The 21,856-nt window shown below is 38.7% G+C and overlaps 1 protein-coding gene across 1 annotated transcript in view; it reads right to left on the minus strand.

Moving 5' to 3' along the window:
* The window catches only part of LOC146167538 (myotubularin-related protein 5-like), a 54,553-nt gene that overhangs the window by 27,902 nt on the left and 4,795 nt on the right, over positions 1 to 21,856 (minus strand). Inside the window, exons 9-26 of the mRNA XM_083390855.1 lie at positions 12,951 to 13,064; positions 12,551 to 12,694; positions 11,756 to 11,854; positions 11,232 to 11,439; positions 10,567 to 10,689; positions 10,085 to 10,218; positions 9,362 to 9,433; positions 8,675 to 8,830; positions 8,100 to 8,207; positions 6,691 to 6,896; positions 5,363 to 5,558; positions 4,805 to 4,861; positions 4,270 to 4,468; positions 3,933 to 4,042; positions 2,950 to 3,194; positions 2,542 to 2,706; positions 1,395 to 1,565; positions 228 to 424 (exon numbers count right to left, since the gene is read on the minus strand). Of these exons, the coding sequence (XP_083246981.1) occupies positions 228 to 424; positions 1,395 to 1,565; positions 2,542 to 2,706; positions 2,950 to 3,194; positions 3,933 to 4,042; positions 4,270 to 4,468; positions 4,805 to 4,861; positions 5,363 to 5,558; positions 6,691 to 6,896; positions 8,100 to 8,207; positions 8,675 to 8,830; positions 9,362 to 9,433; positions 10,085 to 10,218; positions 10,567 to 10,689; positions 11,232 to 11,439; positions 11,756 to 11,854; positions 12,551 to 12,694; positions 12,951 to 13,064 (2,704 nt within the window). The remainder of the gene's footprint in view (positions 1 to 227; positions 425 to 1,394; positions 1,566 to 2,541; positions 2,707 to 2,949; positions 3,195 to 3,932; positions 4,043 to 4,269; positions 4,469 to 4,804; positions 4,862 to 5,362; positions 5,559 to 6,690; positions 6,897 to 8,099; positions 8,208 to 8,674; positions 8,831 to 9,361; positions 9,434 to 10,084; positions 10,219 to 10,566; positions 10,690 to 11,231; positions 11,440 to 11,755; positions 11,855 to 12,550; positions 12,695 to 12,950; positions 13,065 to 21,856) is intronic.

A 21,856-nucleotide genomic window follows, 5' to 3' on the forward strand; every position in this document is an offset into this window, starting at 1 on the left:
AATCAGCTTGTTTAGATGTTATAATACGATAAATAAATTTCGCTATTAACAGCGTCATCAGTATCCTAATTCGTTTTTCACATGTAATGTCATGACTGAAAAATGGTAACTCTCATTAAAACGAGAAGAAGATCGACGTGCTTTTTTGTATCACGCGCCGTAGCTCCAAGGCGCTTCAAAAACGACTAGCAACAGCAAAATTGTAAAAAGATACACAGCGAACTCACGCATCGGGGCCGACTGGCCGTGCTTGAAGAGCGAGTTGGCGGTTCGCGATCGAATGGCGCTCGAGTGAAGCAACACAGCTTTGGTGCTCGGGTGGAGCCAAACGATGGCGGGGAAGCGTCCCTGGTGATGGCAGTGCGCGATTGACTTCACCTGGTCGTCGGTCATCTTCATCGGCACGATCACGCACATGGGGTAGCTGAAAAAACGGGGTGTTTTTTTTAGGAAAACGAATGATAAGTAGGTGGGATGTTAAAACGGATTCGGTTTAAAACAATAAAACTAAAAGTTTAAAAATCGGAGTAAAACCAGGATCAGACATTTTTTGAAGGAATATATATTTCGCCTATACTGGCATCGTCAGTTCCTATAAGTAAAGGAAAATACAATTATACATAGCAAAGTAATCGACAAGCACAGACACCTGCTGCCAACGGTTTTGGATTCCATAAAGATACGCCTTTCTATATAACGGTTTAAGTTTTAAAACAAGCCTGGTTTCGATTCCGTCTTTCCGACTCTGGCCTAGAAAATAAAGATTCCCGAACTTCGACCAGCCAAATTTACCGACTCCGTCAAATCTCGAGTCTGGCTTTCATAGCCATATATTTCACCCACCCACGTAATTAAACGAGAGTAGATATAAAGCAATCCACTCAATGGTGGTGTCATATAACTCTACCAATCACAATTCGTGCGAAATAACCCACCCTATGCTATTTCAGCTCTACTATATTTACAATGTGTGTCATTATCGGTTTCGAACTTAGTACTGCGCATGCGTACGTCGGACCCGGGACTCGGTAGTCTTACTCGAATTCAACTCCCGATTCAGTGTTACACGTTTATTGACCTGGTTTTTAAATTCCGAAATGATTTAGCTTTACTGAAGACAACGCCTGTCGGTAAAGTAAAATTGACTTGTTTATTTTGGTCTACATCAGACTCCATCTAAACGACTAGAAAAAACTATAAAATGCTTCATTTCTTAACGTCAACTAATATCACTATTGTCTCTTCGTAAAAATTTTATATTCCTCCACGAAAAACAAAGGCTGTTTTTTTTAATTAAATTTGTCTTCTTTAAAAACAAAAGCATAGTTGTGCGAAAGCCAACTTTAAAGTACAATTAGACTACATTGGCCAAATATTTTGTTTGTCCAACTCACGTTTTGCAGACGGCGAACATTCGATTTATTCGCGAGAAGCGATACTTGTTGTCGTGCTTGTTGATTAGCCCCAAACGGACGTACTCGGTCTCGGAAGAGCGCTGCACCAGTCGGTTGATGGTGTCCTTGTCCGACAGGGTTTTCGTCATCGTTTCGTTGATGACGGGCATTCTGCCATGGATTACTTTACGTTAATGTGGGCACTGAGTAAACTACATTTAAAAACCTTTAGTTAGCAACGATATACGTCAGAAATGGACGCCGGTGGCTAAAGCAGTCTTGAACTGAATTTATTTACTGGCACTTTGGTGAGTAATACACAATAAGGCCTTAAAGCAATAATACCTAAAGCAGAAAAATCTATAAAACCATAGTATTTAAAACCAACGACATAATAATGCCAAATACGCAGTAATATATACGAAAAAATAAGAACTTAATCGTCCAAATAAGACCCGTTTTGTTGAACACGTTTGGGCGCCAGAGTTTGACCGCTGTTTTGGCACAGGAATTTTTGGCCCTCTTTCGTGTTATTGGTGGGTAATGGGTCGTGTTAGAAAATGGGTTAATGTTAAAATTATTAGGGGAGTTAGTGATGTACTTAGGGGGTGGAGTTTGGGGTTAGGTAAAATGTTGTATAGGCCTGATACTGTCCATTTAGGTCGTATTATTAAGGGTATAATACTTATTCCCTTATGCTGATTACAAATATTAGGTATTAGTCCTTTTTTGGTCTTATTCCAAACCCTGCTGTATTCCGACGTTGATATTGTTCTCATTTCGGTCTTATGGCTGGAGTCCCTTGGTTGCTGTATACGCGACATGCAAGCCACGATGATATTCGTAAGCTACCGTAATAGTGTGTTTTATAAAGGCAGTGAAAACATTTTGTTGTGTTTTCATACCCCATTGCAGGCATGTAAGCGGGGAAATGTATTGCAATCGCGTACAGTTGGTTTATTTTCTGTAAAGGTCATCTGACAAAAACAGGTTTGAGAACCGCTGGCGAAGGGTTTACTACTACAGCCAGTATAACTAAAATAATTTCAATTTGTTGAATTTTACAAATTTATTCCTAAAATAGTCTCCTGTAAAGCAACGAATTTCGAAAAAATATTTGTTTTGGTATGTAAACAGCAGCGCATACCTTCCAAGGGTAGACGAGGATCCGGCAGCCTGTCCCGCGCCCACCGGATAGTACAGCGTCCTGCTCTTGGTATCGGGTGAAATGAACCTCGAGATCCGGTTGCCCTTGTTCAACCCCGCTTTGCGCTTCGCTTGCTTAATGAAGGTCTTCGCGCCGCCGATGCGACTAAAACAAGTACATGTTTATTGTAAGGTTTCCTGAAAAAATGTTAACATAAGGGCTTAACTGGTTTTCTACTGTGAAGCTAAAGGGTCGATGGGGCGCAAGTTGAACAGTCCTGGTTCAGATGCATTAAGCGAAGTGTACGTGGACTAGCGGGCAGTACTTTGATAATGCTGCCCAAATACCGTTTTTTAAAAGTATTAAAATTTAACATTCACGTACTGATCTCATGTGAAGCATACTTACTTAGGGTTGATGGTGCTTGTACTGCTCACGGAGTCCGACTTGGTGCGCATCTGTCCCTTGGCCTGGTTGGCTCGCGACGCGAAGAACTTGTTTGCTCCGGAGATGGCGAAGGCTCCTTCGATCGTCCTCGGGTATCGGAGGTTGTGGAGCTCGCTCTGCAGACGCTCCCGCTCCTCCGAAGTCACCTCCTCGTCGAAGGCAAGCAGGAGGAACTGGAAGGTGCTGGAGCGCAGCTGGACGCCGTGCTGTAGTGGGAAGACGAGAAGAAGAGGTTAGACGAAGCATTTGGGTGTTTGGGCGATTTCTAGAGTTTGTCGATTGTTAAAATCGTACTGCTGGAGGCCCTTTTACACTACAGCTGCGCTGAGCTAAGCTGGGCGTGAAATTATGAACACTACAGCTGACCTGGGCGTGAAATTGCGTTTGTACTATGGCTGCGTAGCAAGCAAATTCACTTTAACGATTCGATGGTAGTCAAGCAAAGCGTGAAAATCGCCCCAAAGCGTATTTTTTTTACCTGCACGGGGCTTGAGTTTAGCAAAGCGCGAAACGCTATGCACACTAGAGATTAAACGTAAATTACGCTTTGCTCAGGTCAGCGCAGCTGTAGTGTAAACGGGCCTTTATTTTTTCTTTTGAATAAAATTATGTAAAACAAGTCATGCATGAAAGAAATATACAGTAAAAAAATGCCAAAAATCGAAAAAAGTATATCATTTTGTGGAAACAGGTAAATGTTTCAGTGTGTGGTTATTTTAGAGACTAAATAACATAGATAAAGTCATTAAGACACATTAAAAGAAGAAACTAAATATTAAAAAATCGTGATTGGCAAAATCACTTTGTCAAAGTAGAATTCTTGTTTTCACCTCTAAGGCAAATATATTTACCCTGCCTTACTTCAACTTATATGTTACAGATACGCTTGACTAACCTAAAGATTTTTATTCGGTTAAAAACTCAGTAAAGTTTCTGGACCTTACCGTTAATGACGAGTCGATATCGTGCACGTGCGGCACATCGTTGACGCTAAACATCTTGATTTTAAACAAACTCGAAACGGGAAAGGAACGAATCACAACTTGCTCAGCGGCTGCAAAAAAGATAAAACAAGTTAAACACAGTGTTTTTCACATAATTTTTTAGAAAATCTTAAACATCAGTATCAACCTATTATAATAGTATAATATTTCAATTTTTGTATGACTATTATATAAACAACTTCTTTAAGATGAAAAAAACGAAATTAATTATACAACTCGATAAGGTAAAACTGCAGCCATTCAAGTAAAAAGGCGAAAACGAGTGTTAACATTCTACCGAGGGCGTCACAGGGCGTTCCGATGAAGATAACTCTGTAGGTTGTAACGAAGAGAGCGCCCTCTGCCGGCAGAAGGGCGGGCCCCCCGATGTTCTCCCCTACCGCCGTTCCTCGGCCGTCAGGCGCCAGGTAAACTCGCACGCCCTCCTTGAATATGCGCTCCTCGCCGTCGAGCAAACTTGGTTGGAGCAACTTGGGCTAAAGTGAATTGAAAGAACAATTCACATCAGAACTACGTGATAATATAACATAATAATTGTCACAGCAAATGTAGGATTTTCTCACATTTTTTTTTTAGGATTTTTTCACATTTTGTCCTCAAAGAGATTTGTTCAGATTTTAAGTCTAAGGATTTCATTTTCTTGACATCATTTTTTACTTAAAACCTTTACGAAGTTTTGTAGAAATATACAACACATTATATATTTAAAAAAATAAAAAAAGTGGCATTTTAAAGCTATATCTTGATAATAATAATTCTATGACACAATAAAAGAAAAAATAATTAAAAAAATATTAATAATATATAAAAACCTTTTTGATTGGTGGCAATCTCTTGCTTTCTTTGCAGACATCTTGGAGGGATTCCATCTAATAAATTTGTTTAATTGGTAAATGTTGTATTAATAAAATAATCATGATGGCCGAGTAAAACCATAATGATTATTTAAATTGCGAAAATAAATTTTACTTTGCCCATTTTTTTTGTACAATTTTTTTAATATATATACACACTTTCAAATATACAAATATAAGACAGAACTGGCCTTTTTTGCTAATTATGTTAAAAACCTAAAAACGGAAATGTGTGTTTCTTAGCGTCATGCTTTAAAAAATTTAGCTATTAGGCATAGTAATGCTATATGGACATTCTTTTAAAGAAATGAAAAAATATATAAATACAGGTGTTTTTGTTCCTAGAGTTCCTACAGGGCTTTTACATCGATATTAATCACACAATTTCAAAGATGTAATTGCTTTCACGAAAACCACCAGTATATCAGGTCGAAACGTTAAAATCGAAAGCATGTGCGAAAAACGCTAGATAGCAAAAAGCGAGCACATTCGGGGAAAACTATATCCACTGCGCACCTGCATGTGAACGAGCATGGGAACTTTGTTGATGAGGGTCTTGGTGTGCTCAGTGCTGATGTAAGCCTCAGTGCAAACCCGGTCGACGAACTTCGACACGAACTTGGAAACGGCTGCCGAGACGTCGCCCGAGTTGTCCTGGGACTCGTCGAATCCCGACTCGCCGTCCACGCTGCCTGCGTCCGACTCAGCGATGCTGCACAATAAAAGTTGGCCGTTGGCGAAACTTTTGGGGGAGTTGACGAAACACACAGACTAGTCATATCGCACTTTGTATTGCTTTCGCGACTTATAATTTTAGTGAAAAGCGAGGAGGGCATTTTTTGAGAAATCTTAACCAAGCCGAACGAGTTGCGCATGACTACTCGCAAAATACTCGTATAGTACCGTCATTTGCCTGCTTGGCTACTGATAATGACGCCGTTTGCCAATTCGTTTAATAAAAAGAGTTGCTAACCGTCACTATAAATAACAAAATAGTCATACTTTTATCTGTATACTAATTTAAATCAGGTACTTTTTTTTCATTAACTTGGACTTGCACCTTTAACAGGTGCAAGTCCAAGTTAATGCTTTCAGCATTTATCTGGGCCACTGTTATCAACACTAATAATCATAGTTCGCAATTGTTCTTAAACGGTAGTCAATTAAAATCTGTCACGTTCTTTTTAGTAATATTGATACTAAATGTTTGGGTAAACACGTGTTTCCTAGGTGTCTTTTTTCGGTTTATCTCCGGTAAAATGTGTAGAGACTGCTAATTTTTATGCTGTAGCAAAACAAGTAGGTTATTTGAGGGACCTTTGAATTATTTTAAAATCCTTTTTTTTTCGATCCCTTGAAGCAGTGGTTATCAACCGAGGTTCCATTTCTAACGCCCAAGGGTGCCGAGAGATATTAAAGAATCTTTAAGAATAACATTTTTCCTCAATCTTACAACTTTTTGTGTAGGATTAGAGTGGAATAAATTCAATTAAAACCTACGTTGTACAAAGTTAAAGTTGTCCAGTTCCGTTTATTGTGACATTCTAGTGATTCACCCACGGAAAAATCTTGTAGGGGTTGCACAATCTATTTATAATTTCTGAGGGCTACCGCAGGCCATAAAATGTTGAGAACCATTGCCTTAAAGGCTTAAATCACCTTAAAACGCACTGTTTAGAATAAACGAACCTTAACGCATTGTTACAGCGCCCGAAAAGAATTACCAATAGAGAGTACCAAAAAGAACAAAATTGGAAACGTTGCGCATTTTCTTTTAACCAACCGAACACTAATCGTGAGCGAAGAGATAGAAGGGCGAAAATGTAAAACAAAAAACCTGTTACCTGTTGGTGAAGTAGCTGTTGCTGCTGCTCTCCTCTCCGCCGCCCACTCGCAGGAACTTGACCCGGTTGTTGCGCGTGGAGTCGAGCGGCACCAGCATGAAGACCATCCGCTGCGCGTTGTGCATCGCTTGGCTGAATACGACGCCCTCCTCCGATCCGATGTCCTCCTCCTGCTGGCTCGGAGAGCGCCCCTCCCAATGCTGAAGCTGTGGAAGAGCGCATTTTTTCATTTTTTTAGGGGGACGGGGGTGTGGGATTTTTTTAATTATTCAAGTAATTAAAACCCAGTGCTGGAGCTGTGGAAGAGCGGTTTTACTATTTTTTTTTGTGGGGGGGGGGGTCATTTTTGTAAAATCGTTTGAAAGTAGAATTATCCTGCTAAAAACGATGCCCAAAAAGTTAAACTGATAAACTACCAATGCTGGAGCTGTGCTTTTGATCGAACCTTTCGAGGAAGAATTTTTTTGGATTAAAAGTGGAATTACCCTGCTAAAAGTGAAAGAATGCTGAAAAACAACGAGATATGTTATGAAAATAATTTTTTGGCCCATATAATAATAATAATTGGAATTGCATAACTTTAACTTGATAAATTGAAAACAAATGTGTTTAAAAGCTGTTGCCAGAATAGTACGACAGTACGTTTTTGTTAATTGATTGAAGTTATTACTTAAAATTTACTTGAAAATTTGTATATATTTGCAGAGTTGCAAAGACAATAATATCTGTTTAAAAATAAGAAATACCTTGAATTAAAATTAGCTCATTTGTAAACATTTGCGCAGATGACCTAAAAGTTTAGTACGTTTTTTTATTAATTTAAGTTATATCCAGTAACAATGAAAGCCAAACGGAAACTTACTCGAGTATTCTATATGTAGTGTTGGAAAAAATCTGTTTTAAAATTCCAGATCGAATTTTAAGATGGCGACGCACCACTACAATCTAGAGAAGGGGTTCTTAAACTGGGGTCCATGGACCCCTTAGGGGTCCGTGAACTAGTTTTAGGGGGTCCGTGAAAGCCAAATTGAAATATTGGCATATATTTAGGAAGTAATTAATTTTCTAAGGAAAGAGTTTAATAAAAAATAAAACATTTTTGCACTGAATGTCTTTATTTCTATTTTCCTTTTTACATTTTATGGACCAAAAACTGCCGGTTTCTACAGTCTATTTGTATCGTGACGTCAATTTATGACGTCATTTTATTAATTTTCTTGCTTACCATGGTCCACGTGAAGCAAAAAAAAATTAAGGGCTCCGCGGTGAAAAAAGTTTGAGAACCCCTGATCTAGAGTCTTAGACACTTTTCATGCGCGAGGGTCCAGCTGCTTTTCAAAACGTACAAAATGCCAAACCGATCCCAGATGTTTTCAAAACAGTTTGCCTCCCCGTCCACCCTCACATACCTCGTAAGCGGCGATCTCCATGCAGAGCTGGTTGTCGCGCTTCACAGTACCCGATCTCTTGTCCCTGGTTGCGGTGAGGGGAGTGGCGCGGGACGGCGACATTCTCACCTGGCAATGTTAGGCAAAGAAACGGGTAAGTAAAGCTAAAATCACGAGCGAGGTGTGTTGCACCAGTTGGCAGTTGCACCCGTGCTAGTTCCGTGCCTGATTTGTAGTATTTGGGTTATGGGTCTTGGTTATAGCACGGGAGTTTGGATTGGTTGTCGGACTAGAGTTCAAACATTCGCGGTAACATAATTGAAGGTTTACTTTTATTGCAATCCAAAATACACAAAACAGGGGTTTCGGACCAAAAATGGAGGACTATTTTCTACTTGAACTTTTCGTTTGTTGATTGGTAAGGGTTGTTTTTTTACAAAATTTCGCGATAATAAGGTAAAAGTGGCAAAATATTTACAAGCAATATAAAGTCAAGAATAAATACAAAACGTCTACAAAAGCGAGAAATCATATTTTAAATGTATTATTTCTGCATAACTGTATATAAAATAAGTGTCCTATAGCTTTGGACGCACCCTTGCTTTTGACTTTTCCAGCTTGGTCATGTAAAGCTTCTGGATGGCGTTTTGGATGTCGTCGAAGAAGGCGTTCTCCCAGAAAGCGCTGGAGCTCCACACCGGGTGTTCCTGCACCACTGTGTAGACAAACTGCATCACGGTCGGACACAGTTTCTGCGGGAAAATCGAAAAATTACAAACGTGTGGAACACAAAAAAGATTCGATTTCAAACCTTTTACAATTTCAGCTGAAAATCTGCGCCAACTGCTTTGCAAAATTCGGACAATGGGTTTCAATAAAAAATGTCAAATTCCTGGTAAACGTTTGTCAGTTCTGTTAACATTTGTGCTGACATTTTATTTGTTTAACCGTGAAAGCAAGCTATTGTTCCGCAGCGCTACTCTGCCTACTTTCCCATGCCATGTGTGCAATCACACATTAGCGATACATTCAGAGAACAAATAAGATGTATTGGAAATAAAAAAACATCCCATTAAAAAGCAAAATATATAGCTGCTGTTACAAAAGGATAAGGATTTTTTTTCAATAAATTACCTTATTGAATTTTAAATCGTTTAAACGAGCAAATTTAAAAAAAATATATTTACAATTTGTTTACAAACAAGTCCTTATTACCGAATGTGGCATTAGCAAAACGCATCCGATCGAAATAAAACAGCTGCATGAATAGAAAACGTAAATACCCGATAAAAAGTTGTAGTGACAGGAAGGACATCGGCGGCAATTGTAAACTCGTCCAGTTGTCCACTGCTGTCCTGTGAAAAAAAAACGCAAAGAGCTGAAATATTGCAAAAAAATACAACTGCAAACGGTTTACAAACTAACCTAACCCGGCGATAAAGAGACTTTACACGCATAAAAATAGTTACACCATTGCTGGTTTGTGTTTATTTACTAACGGCAAATGACTCATTAAATGTACATTAACAAATGTTTATTCGGTGAAAAGTAAACAACTTTGTTTTTTGACGCACTGATTGACATTGTGGCGAGACAAAAAAACTCCCAACCCCAAACTAATAAATGGCACTATTACAAATAAATAGTTAGTTCAAAATACTAAACAACGTTACAGGTCGCTATGGTTGCTTCTAATAATTTTAATAAAGTACTGCTATTAAATAAACAAACACGGCCTGGTAAGATTGCCTTCAAACTTGAAAAGATTTAGAAACAACTCAAACTCCAAGGCTAAGGGAACATTAATCACTTTTAAACTTCTAAATTTTGGTTAATGTCCTAGTTTATAAGCTTATGAAGTTTTAGAAAAAAATATAGATTGACGCTTGTTATTAGGGTGGCCACAAAAGTTAGTGAGAAGCAATGTTATACATACGACCACCACAGTAAACATATCTGTTTGCTTTTAGTGAACGCTGTAAAAATGTTAACCGCATTGCACGAACCTGCAGTGCGTTGTTAATCAGGCGAGCGATGTAATCGAACTGTTGGTTGTCGAGCTGGGGGTGGGTCTTGGAGTATACGATCAGCTCTTGCACGAGGTTGCTGCGCGCCACGCGGCTCTTTAATGCGCGTAGAACTAGAAAATACAATTTAAGGAAATTATTTTATGTTGGAGTGGGTTTTATAGCGAAACGTCGTACATACAGATGCAAGTTCTTTTTTGTAGGTTCGCAAGATGAAATTTATTGGATTTTTTCATCAACCAGTAAGACTTCTTTAATTGTAAATAATACTTATCGCATGTAAACATGTGCATATGCGGTTAAATACACTCTTCAAAAATTTAGCAAATGTTTTTTGTTTTTTTCTAAAATAGTAAATGAACCAAACTACACCGTAGGACAAACGGCCTGCTGGTAAAGTAACGGTTGGTAGCCAACGTACGCCCTCGGCATTCATAGCAAGCCCGCATCTGTTTACTTACCGGCTTGAAAGATCTTCTTAATTTCCAGCGTCTTGCTTTCAAAAATGAACGAGAGGCAGTTTTTGAGAACCTCCAGTCTTCTGCTGCTCGATGTAAGCGTCGCGCTCCAACTTGTTAGGGAGCCTATCAATAAATGTAACATTAATAACATAAAAAAGTAATTGATATTTGTTGCACAGTTCGGCTTTTATGGGCTTATTCATGAACACTTTATATTCCTTGCATAATTATCATTTCAAAAGTAAATTTATTGTGCGTGTTTTTCCAATTTCAATACCACCTTTGACGAGTCATTTTATTTTGTTAAATAGCAAGATATAACAAAACGTTTGGTGAATTATTTAGGTGTGCGCCACATAAATACAATGTAGAGAAGCACAATAGACAATCACGAACGAGATTCAACAGCCGTGTTTTATTAGACATTTACGGTTTATAATCGCAGAAATTCAAGCAAAACGCTATTGCATACGCATTTCTGTTTAGCAAGACAAAGACAACTACTTTCTAAAACAGACAAACGGCCAGCACGGCATCCGACCAACGAACCCAAGTCTCTCGTGGCCCCCGATCAATATCACGGTCACGTGAAGTTAATACGCGAAAGACTCGAGAAACTAATTGCAAAGCGCGGGCGATAGGCACAGAGCACAAACCCAACTTACCCGATCGGCTCCCCTCGGGAACGCGCTTGCTTTTCTGCTCAGACTTTCGCTTGACGTTGCTTCTTTCGGAGCTGCTTCGATTTTCTTCCATGAACGTTTGGATGGCTGTCACGCTGAGTTTGGGAAAACTGGCTTTAGGAGGGCGACGCAGAGACCCTTCGTTCGGCTTCGGGATTCGCTCTGACAGGGGAATGTGGTTCGGATTTTCCTTTAAAGAGCAAAACTTAAGTTGACGTTTATATAATATAGCCTTGCAATAAATTTAATATTATACAGGTGGTAAAAGCCGTACGGAAGATTATTTAATAGTATTTAACATCGTAAGGGATCTGTAACAAATCTTTACCCAATTTACTAATCGTGTAATTGTTCGATTTCGGTTTTCTGCATTTGATTAGTATAACGTTACAAAAACAATAAATAAAGTCCAATGTCATCCTACAGCAACCTTGGGAACCTATAGCAGTAACAAATTTAAAAAACACTATAATATATTATCTTGAGCATTATTTTAACTGACTTACGTTCATGTAAAGATCTGATGCAATTTCCTTGACATTCTTCAGAGCTTGATGTACGTTCGAGATATCACCTTGTATCCTATCCCTCATTTTGGCAACAATCTAATAACCAGAAAATTATAAAACTGACTTTTTAACGTTTTCCTTTATATCTGTCAAACGGTTTTGGTATCATGTATTTTTTATTTCTTTAAAGCTAAAAAAATAACAAATATATAAATATGATTAGTGATTGTCAACTTTTAAAAAGTATTCACTAGGTAAATGTTATCATTCAATTAGAGATAGTAATCAAATTGGGAGGTTAAGAATTGAGTGTTGACATGTTACTTTATCAAAGAGTAAAATGTCGGATAGTTTGGTATAACGCATTTTTTATTATAGCTGTATATTAAAATCAGCTATAAACTATAAAAACTAACAATGATTGAGAAATTTAAAAAAAAGTATAAAACTAGGTAAATGTTATCATTCATTAAGAAACTATTGGTTCTCAAAATCTTTTGGCTTGCGGCATAGTATAAAAATGTAAATTATTCGCGGTACACTAGCTACAACACCAAAGTTTAGAATTGGGCAATAACCCACAATATAATTAAAAACAATAGGTAAATGTTTCAATAGTAACAGTTTTCTAATGGGCAGTGTGAATTCGAATCTTACATGCTTGCATACAGTACAATGTTACGGAGCGCACTTAAGAATCTCTTAAGGTACACAGTTTGAGAAACACTGATTTAGAGACAACATATAAAATAGGAAGGTTACTAAAGGATTGTTGGCATGTTGACATGTTACCTCATCAAAGAGATGTAATTTGCGGAACGGAGGGCCATTCTCTTGCACAAACAAACTGAAAGCTTGACTTTGCAGCAGCTTTGGAACAAATTCATTCGACATTGGTGTGATGACATCAAATCCACGACTTAATAGGTACTGTTCCTATACAAAACAACTGAATACATGAGTCCTAGATATGAGGTAAGTTAGTAGCGCTGTTAGGCAACACATAAGATTATAACAGAATCATTAGTCCGAAATTGACAGCTGACCCTTGTCACCAACTGATATGTAACAAGTAATGAATCACACATATAAAGTTTTTTAATGCCAGTCAAATGAAATAAGTCTCTGGTGTTTGTTTTTATTTTTTACGGTAACTTTACTTTAATAAATAATTGTTCGATTGCGTGTTTACCGTTTGAAATCGTATAACAGGTCTTGGATGAATTCGACAAACTTGCAAGCTGGAGCGATAACCCATCAACAATTGACCGAACAGACGCAAAAAGATAGCACGGATTTCCTTGTCCTGCAATCAAAACAATTCATTAATGTATTATTGATGTGGAGACAACACAATATTATAAGCCAGGAAACTATTACATTTAAAAAACTTTGAAACACCATCATGTCGTCTGTGAACTAACAAAAAAAAACGACGGAAATGTATCAAGATGTTATAAGTGCTCTAAAACAGTATTGTGAACCAATTAAGATAGAAAACCTTTATACATTTCGAATATTGTTAAATGTACTACCAATGATCGTCAAATGAAACAGCACACGAAAGTAGAAAAGGTTGTTTCAATGAGCGTGACTTAAACAAATAGTGCTTCGCGTAATGGCGTCACCGCATAAACCACATAGAGCGCCCTGCACTGTGACGTAACAAGCCCACGCGATCAAGCCGCGCACGCTAAGTTGCGGAATCGATTTTCACACCAGCCGTTTCGCGTGGAGAGTAGTAAGGGAACGTACTTTCTCCATTTCAATCGACTGAATCGACAGCTCATGCTGTGCTTTGCCTGCTGGATAGGCTTAGTTTCGCAGCGTCAGCCACATTTTCACAGCCTTGCATGGATGCCGGTTTTCATGGACGTTCCGAGTGAAATGGCCAGCGGTGGCCCGGGGCTTTGCATTTCAAGTCATTGCTCATGACGACGTGGCTCGAAGCAAAACCACTTGATCTGCAGCTTTTGGACGTCGACGCAGCATCGAGTGAAAAAACACAACGGCAAATGCGGCGCGTGAAAGTTAAAACCCAAGCAAAGCCGTAAAGCAACAGTAATCAGAAATGCGAAGTTTTGTTTATTTTTTTATTAATTATTGTTAACCCTGTTTTATTAAACACACTTATACCACAGGTTTTTTTTAGACGCTAAAATGAAGTGTGCCGGAAATACTAACAATGCACATTTCTAAAGTTGCAGGACAAATATTCCACTACAAAAGTTGAATGCTGCAAGTTAATGTTTACGTAGGGCTATATCACAGGTTAAACAAATCAATGAACTTCTACCCAACAAAAAGAGAAAAATAAAGACTTATTACGACCCTAAAACAAAAGGTCGTGTCGATACTTGCTTTCTCTCGCCAAAGGCAATGCTTTTCAAGAGCAGCAACGTGAAAGCAATTTCAAGCTTCGAGCAAAGTTCAATACCAAGCGCATTGGTAGAGGTTAATCGGACGTGGAGGCCATTTCTATTTGGTGGTTTGCCAGTTCGTCACGTAATATTGCGCGGAGAGCGAACTGCGAATAGAGTAGAAAGCAATAAACCAATAACTTTTGGCAAGTAACTGGTTTATTGGGCAAACATTTTTAACTGGCCCGCGAACCAAAACGGCTGCAACCACAATTGAACTAGTTCTTTTGACCCGCAGCTTACGACCGATAGTGGAAGACAGATAGCATTTCGTTTATTTCCGTCTGTCACTCAAGGTGTAGAGAAGGTGCTAAAACCGGATTTGTCCACACAACTAATTTGCTCGGTTCGAGTTCGCAAAAAAAACTCCGCTGGGTATGTTTTTGTTAGACAATGCAGCAAAGCCAAGTGCGATATGCGTAACTTTTTAGGGGATATGTATGCTTTTAATTGAATTAGGCGCGAGTAAATCGCATCCAAGTTGTCGATTCAACATAATAAACACTTTTAATGACACAATGAATAGTTGGGCAAAGCTGATCTAACATTGTGTTCAACTCGGGTATATCAATGCTTAAGTGGCCGCCGATGTCAGGTAAACTTGCGCAACAGTTCACACGCAGCTAAAAAATTGACATTTCTCAGCTCAGATAAAACGTGGAAAAAATGCGCGGGATCCATCCTGATGCTTTCAACTGTTGCAATGCGAGCAGATAACTGTGTTGGCCACTTATCAAGTTACCGAAACGGTCGGGCCACACACACAAGGTTGGGCTTGAATCTGCCGGTACCGGTGTAAGGAAAGGACTTAACCGGTCATGAGGTTCTATCAAGTGTGAAGTGATTAGGACATACTTCCCTGATTGTGCAGGCATTGTGCAGACAGTCCAATCACTTTAACGCGTCTAGTAGATGTACATAACTCAATTCCAAACAATATCCCAAACAAACTATTTCCAATCGCGTGAAGCAATTTACAATTAATAATGTCTAGGTGTGTCGCTGTTATGTATTGGATCACGTAGCTTAAAAAAATATTTTAACCTCTGTTGATGTTTTACTTAGAAACGCTTGCAATATATTTGAATTTCCTTTATTGTGATAGAAAAAATATTAATAGTATCCCTTTTAACGGCTTAAAATGCTTGGCTCCAGTACAAAATAGCATAATTGCAACAATGTGAAATCCAAATTTTTTTGTGACGCATAGTCTGATATTAATTGCAAACTGCGCTGTTCAAATACGAAAGCTATAAGATCCATGAAAGCAAATTTAAAAAAAGATAAATCATAACAAAAATATTACAGTTGGGTTATGGACTGAGGTATTCGAGATTACGAGTGTAAGATAAAAATAGACATCTGTAGTGGTGTGGTGTTTAGTGAAGTATAGTGTTGAAACTGAAGAAGCTGTTTGGAAAAAAGGACTGATTATGCAAATTTAGCGTGAAGACTGACAGTCTGCTTCTATATGTGGTCAATGTGGAATGGCATCGGATTGAGTGTCTCCGGAGAATTGCTAACTAACATGAAACTGTCGACCGTATGACGAACCCTGCAGCTCGTGATTAAGTTCATGGCACTAAAAACGTGACGCAGTCGCACACACAAAAAGCGATTGATGAAGTCATATTGCTGAGAGCAACACTGCAAAAACGCAAGACAAACACTACGAGGAAAACAAATATATCAGTACAAATTGTTCTGTAAAATTCGATTTCAAAAAATTTTACATTAAATACACGATATTGGATTTCGTGAAAAACGGTCGTGATTCTTCGAAGAGTCTATCAAGTTTCGACAACAATTCAATTACTTGTTTGACAATAATTTATTGTTTAATTGACATTTATGCAAAACAGTAGTGATTGATACAAAACAAGGGGGTCGTGACCTTCCCGATTGCATTCTAGTTTTTTTTGCCAAAATCTCTATCGTGAAATGCTTGTTTAAAATCATAGGAGTGACATCATTTGGCGTGAAATGTCGCCTAGTAATTTTACAAAAATAAGCCTATTCTGACGAACAATTTGCAAAATTTGGTCACAAAATTTAGCACTAATCTTTGGCGGCTACCAATTATGGAATGCAGTCGGGATGACGCAGGTTTGCACTCAATGGGTAAATCTATTTAAAATAGGCGAAACCAAATATTAGGAAATCCATGCTGTTTTCCCGCTTACAGATTTGTTGCCTAAACTTTCACGTCAAAAAGTATACACAACATACCACTAAACGGAATTTAACTGTGGCAATGTAGTACCAATTATGGAATGCAGTCGGGATGACGCAGGTTTGCACTCAATGGGTAAATCTATTTAAAATAGGCGAAACCAAATATTAGGAAATCCATGCTGTTTTCCCGCTTACAGATTTGTTGCCTAAACTTTCACGTCAAAAAGTATACACAACATACCACTAAACGGAATTTAACTGTGGCAATGTAGAATGCAGTCGGGATACAGGGTGTGCGGAAAGTCATTGAGTACTGTGCTAATAATTTTTCATTTTAATTTTGTAAGTCCACTAGACTAATATCTATGGGGAGCCGCAAAATCTGCAGTGTCTGAAATCCTCCGCGCACGCTGGATGACTTGCAAGCAGCTATAACAGTATTTATTCAGTATAATGGGGGGAGCAGGCAAACAATATGGGAAGAGTCCAAGCCTGTATTGATGCTAACGTGGGTCACTTTCAACATTATTTATAATTATCATTCAAATTTAGCTCATGGATTCTATACTAAGACATGCCTGTTAATAAATATGAAGTGCACAGTGACTTTACGAACACCTGTATATTTAGTGTTTTATAGCTAAAGAGACCACGGCAAATTTCGTTCTTGACTGTTGGCTACTGCAATTCAGTACACGACCAAGTATTGCAACCACGAGTAAACAGCCAACATGGCCCAGAGCCAGCCTGGATCGAACAATAACGGGAAGTTCGATTCACAGTCGCGAGGCCCTCGAGGAACGATTCCAAGGCTGGCAATCAGCTGACGTTAGCGCTACGCAACCTAGTTCCGAGATAAAGCTGATCGAAGGTTGCCCGGCAAATCGTTTTTCGCTTAAGGCCTTCGGTCTGAGAATGCTATTACCAGTGGGCAATTCTGACGAAGGAAGAATGCGAACCGCGATTTTCGGCATCCTGGTGCGATCAAAGTAACGTCCAGCGGTGAATTTTTTTGTTTAAAGACTTGGTTTCGAGGGATTTTTACTTGGTTGCAACCTTGGTAGGCCAATACAATAATGTTTTTCTATGTTTAGTGGTTCGTAATCTGTGGGTAATTGCCGTCAAAAATTATTATATTTTTTTAAAGATATAACGCTGAAAATCGAAAAGTAAAATCGAGTTTAAAAATTGATAAATTTTAATTTGAATGCAAATTACAAGGACCTCCTAGTCTAGGATTTTGTACTAATTTATTTAATGCAGATTATACCTTTGTCTTTTTAAAATGAGGTTATTCAAATTCCCGTTACTTTTTGGTCAAAAGTTATGGTCTTAAATAATCTCAGATGACACAGTTTTTTAGCCCTTCTCACGACGTAGTAACTCATATATACCCAGATCAAACCAAAATGTTATAGCGACCAAAATGTCCTTCTTATTCCCTAAATAATTTACGACACAAGTCCAGTCACTGCCTTATACTAATTAGCTTATAAATACGATGATGTAAAATTACAGTGGATAATCTAAAAATGTCAGCTCAACCGATCAAGCGCTGTTGGGTGGGTCATGGTGCGTTGGAAACGAGGCATCTTTGCCATAAAACAAACTGGCCTATTCAGAAAAAAAGGACAATAGGCTGGGCTGGATTGTGCAATAGGCTGTTCGACGCTGCAAGTCAAATTGTGATTAAAATAGAATTAAATCTAGGTGGTGTACTGTGTACAATCCCGCATGTATCAATACTTTCTGAACCCCATGGAAAGAGTTAGTCAATTTTGATTCGTTGCAATAAAAATAGCACATTAATTAGGCCAAAACCACGCGAAATTTGTTTGTAATCGCAAGAGCTCGGCAACGTTATCGCGATACGCGCTCTCGGCACTCTCATCTCTGGCATTACGATCGGCAACAGCAGTGACGTAAGCAAGGTGAGAAGTCAGCGAAGCGCGAAACACGTGATCACACAAACTGGCCCCGGCTGCGAGGTATGCGGAAGGAATGTCCAGGACCAAAGCGGCCAATGTTTGGTGCAGCCGAGAACCAACTCGGCGATTTCTCACAGGCAACGTGGCGAAACTGCTGCTGAAAGATTGACAGCAATTAACTGTCTTTTCTTACACGAGCACAAGGAAGCATCAAAAAGCGCCGCTTCGCATGCAGGCGCTGGGAAAAATGTTTAGATGTTGTTGTTTTCTCTAGATTAGCCAAATTGGATGTTTACAAGCCTTTTTTTGAAAATCTATCCATGCAGTCACATTGGGTAACTTGAAAATGAAATCGTGTTGACAATTGCAAAAAAAACACAAAAAATCGCGAAAACATTATCTTAGACATAATAATACTTTATACATACTAAAATTAAGAGAAATAATGAACTCAAAGTGACCATGATAACAAGATAAGTTTTTTCAAAGTCCCAAATCAGACACCTTAAGGTTTTAGGTTTTAAATCAACACTATCCTTATCAAGTTTAGCTTAATCAAAGGCCAATATTGAACTGGACCCATAGCGTCTCCTTTAAAGTGCTCCTTCACAATACAATATTTTACACCGTTTCGTCTACTCTTGGACAGAGGCTATAAAAAGGGGAGTGGAAAATAACTTAACAGGTTTGAAAACAAAACCGCCTACTCCAGATAAGGAACGTGACGTTGACAGGATTAGATTCGTTATCTCCGGCAGTTAGTGAGGCGACGTGTGTTGCAAAACATTTGACACCACAGAAAAGCGGCACAAACTCCACATAACTTGCATCAAGAGACGCGAAACAGTCGAGGTTTAAGGTTTACTGATAGGAATTCCCTCGTAGACAAAATATCGTCGTTCAGTCTTGGGTTAAAAGCGAAACAACAACACCAAAAGTTAGTTGGCTCGTGAGTGACTTAATTAAATAAACCGTTGGAGTCCCTCTGTCAATTTCTGTTTTAATCGTCAGTGTTTTAAGGGAGCTAAACGGTTTCTTTGGCTCGTGGGTAACTTAAATAAATAAACCATTGATTCCCTCTGCCAATTTCTGTTTTAAGGACCTAAACGGTTTCGTAAATTTATCAAACAGGTAGCCAAATATAACCCACTTCTGGAATTACAGCGAGCGTTGCATACTTAGATGACATAATTGCGATCTGTTTAAAACCAGTTATCAGTCACCAATGCCAAACCTTACAACAACTGTAATCATAATGACTGTGGGCTTGTACTCCTGACTGCTTCATTTGCAGATTTTGCTGCAACGAGGTATCACAGTAACAACACCCAACAATCCCACCTTTCTATAATATAGAACGTAATAAGAAAACACTAATGCTTCGATAAGTATAACGGTAATTTGTGCAAAACCCTCTAGGCAAGGAAATCATTTTACCCATTAGGAATCATTTTAACCATAAGGTTTTTGCCCTAGTATCAAATCTGCGTGTTGGTTGCAAGCTGTTTAGAAAACTGAATAGAAATTGTGGTTCTGTCTTTGTAGGGTAAGACTCAGTTTTATGTTGGAAAGCGCTCAACTTTGTACATTCAACGTTTCATTAGTGAGATATCATCAAAAGGGCTTCAACGACGTTAAAATATGAGAAAAATTACAAAAACCTCACCACTTGAAAATGGACACACATCCATGCGCACACGCAGTCACAGCAAGAGGTATATAATAATCCGTGAAATGTCTCCGTGCGGTGCTTAAATTAGTTTTTTTACGCGTGCGTAACTTCATGTCAACAAATTGAATTTACCACGAAAAATATGACCAACCTAAATTTAACTTATGACAAGTGCCCTTCGCCGTTGAAACGAACAACAACCCTGGCGTTACGGATGTGGTCATTCAAAAAGCAATTGCGTCCTTAAAAACCCATGCTCTGCGAAAACAAATATTAAAATTCGGTCATGCTGCCATATGTCCCGGTATAAAACAGTTCTAAGCACGCACTATTGGAGGGTACCTAATCTGAAGTAAGGCAAGTCTTTACCAATAAAAAAAATGACAAAAATAAATGTTAAAATCTCATCAAACGCAAAAAGTTAAAATCTGATATCGTTCGAGAGTCCTTGTGTTTTTAGTCTGAACTTGCGAATTGCTTTTTTGTGATGAAATTACGGTTGTTGCCTCAATATTCTGCAGTAAGTCATGCTTAGTTCGATAAAGTATTACGCCTATTGGATAAACGGAAAGACTGTAATAGCGATATGCCATACATCTCTTAAGGGTTGGCGATTTTATTATCTGGCCTGTACTTGGAACGAACCCACGAACTGTCTAGAGGTTTTTCATCAAGGGCCGTGGTACTTGAGGTTATGGCTGCCTATAAGACTTTCAGTGGTCACTGCTGTTGAAAGTGGACAGCAGTTAAAAATCAAGTACTGTTAGCAGCTTATCTGTGAGATTACTCCATCAGACTTTCGCTTTTTTGCAAGACTTCTAAATGCATCGACATAAACCAGTGGTTCCTAACCTTTTTTGTTTTGTCAACCCCTATCATTTTACAAAACCTTTTGTAACCCCTTAAGTTTAGTGTATTACAACGGAACCAGAGTAAAACATACTATTAACATGAAACGACGTTAACATAATTACAGACGAATTGTCCAAATATTTGTAAAAAAACGCAGGATTTATTTTAGGATTATGTGCGGAATATCAAAGTTGTGGTTAAGGTCTCAATTCTTGTCACTTACGGCTTTGTGTTTACAATAAAGAAAAACATTGTATAATTATGGTGTAATGATGGGAAACTAAGTTTACGTTTAGTAGCTGAAAACTAGAAAGCAAGGATTGATTCTAACTGCATATTTTGCAAATTTTTACTATGTAAACAAAAAGTCCTTTCGCATTTCGCGGGCGATCTTCTCTCCATGTTAACTACGTTTTGTTCGTTTTAAGAACATCTATTCAGCGCAAAGACTTCATGCATACTATGGCGTGTTACGCCGTGTGAAATAATAAAATCAAAACCACAATTTCGCTCTAGAAATACAAGTGATTGTTTTATGATGTTTCGTCTTGGCGTAACTTAGTGACGTCCTCCCTAAATATATCCATGCCCACCCCAAGCTTGGGCAGGTATGTATTTAGTGGCGACCACCATACTTTGATCTACAGATAACCGATTTTTATAACCTCGTAAAGATTCCAGTTACTCGGATCGTAATATCGCCGGGGAACGTTTCGGGAAAAAAGGCACTGCTGAAAATCCCAATACTGCAAAGCACAGGGCCGCATCGGGCAGCTTAAGGTTGATTAAATGCCGAGTCGCTATCGTAGTAACCATAAACACACCGCAAAAGAGAAAGCCATGACTCACACTACAGGCAGCACTTTATACAATTGCACAGGCCGCTCCTTTTCCGCGTGGCAAACTGTTAACACAAAACAAACGCCTGCACCTAGCCTGGCTGTGGGCAAGGTACGCTTTGACGATGTTATAACCCTTGACAAAACACACAAGCTGCTTAGTGCTTATTTTGCTATGTACAGCACACATCAGGGGCAGACACTTTACATAA

The sequence above is a fragment of the Ascidiella aspersa genome, chromosome 1 (genome assembly GCF_963924565.1).
Source record: "Ascidiella aspersa chromosome 1, kaAscAspe10.2, whole genome shotgun sequence".
Taxonomy (NCBI): Eukaryota; Metazoa; Chordata; class Ascidiacea; order Phlebobranchia; family Ascidiidae; genus Ascidiella; species Ascidiella aspersa.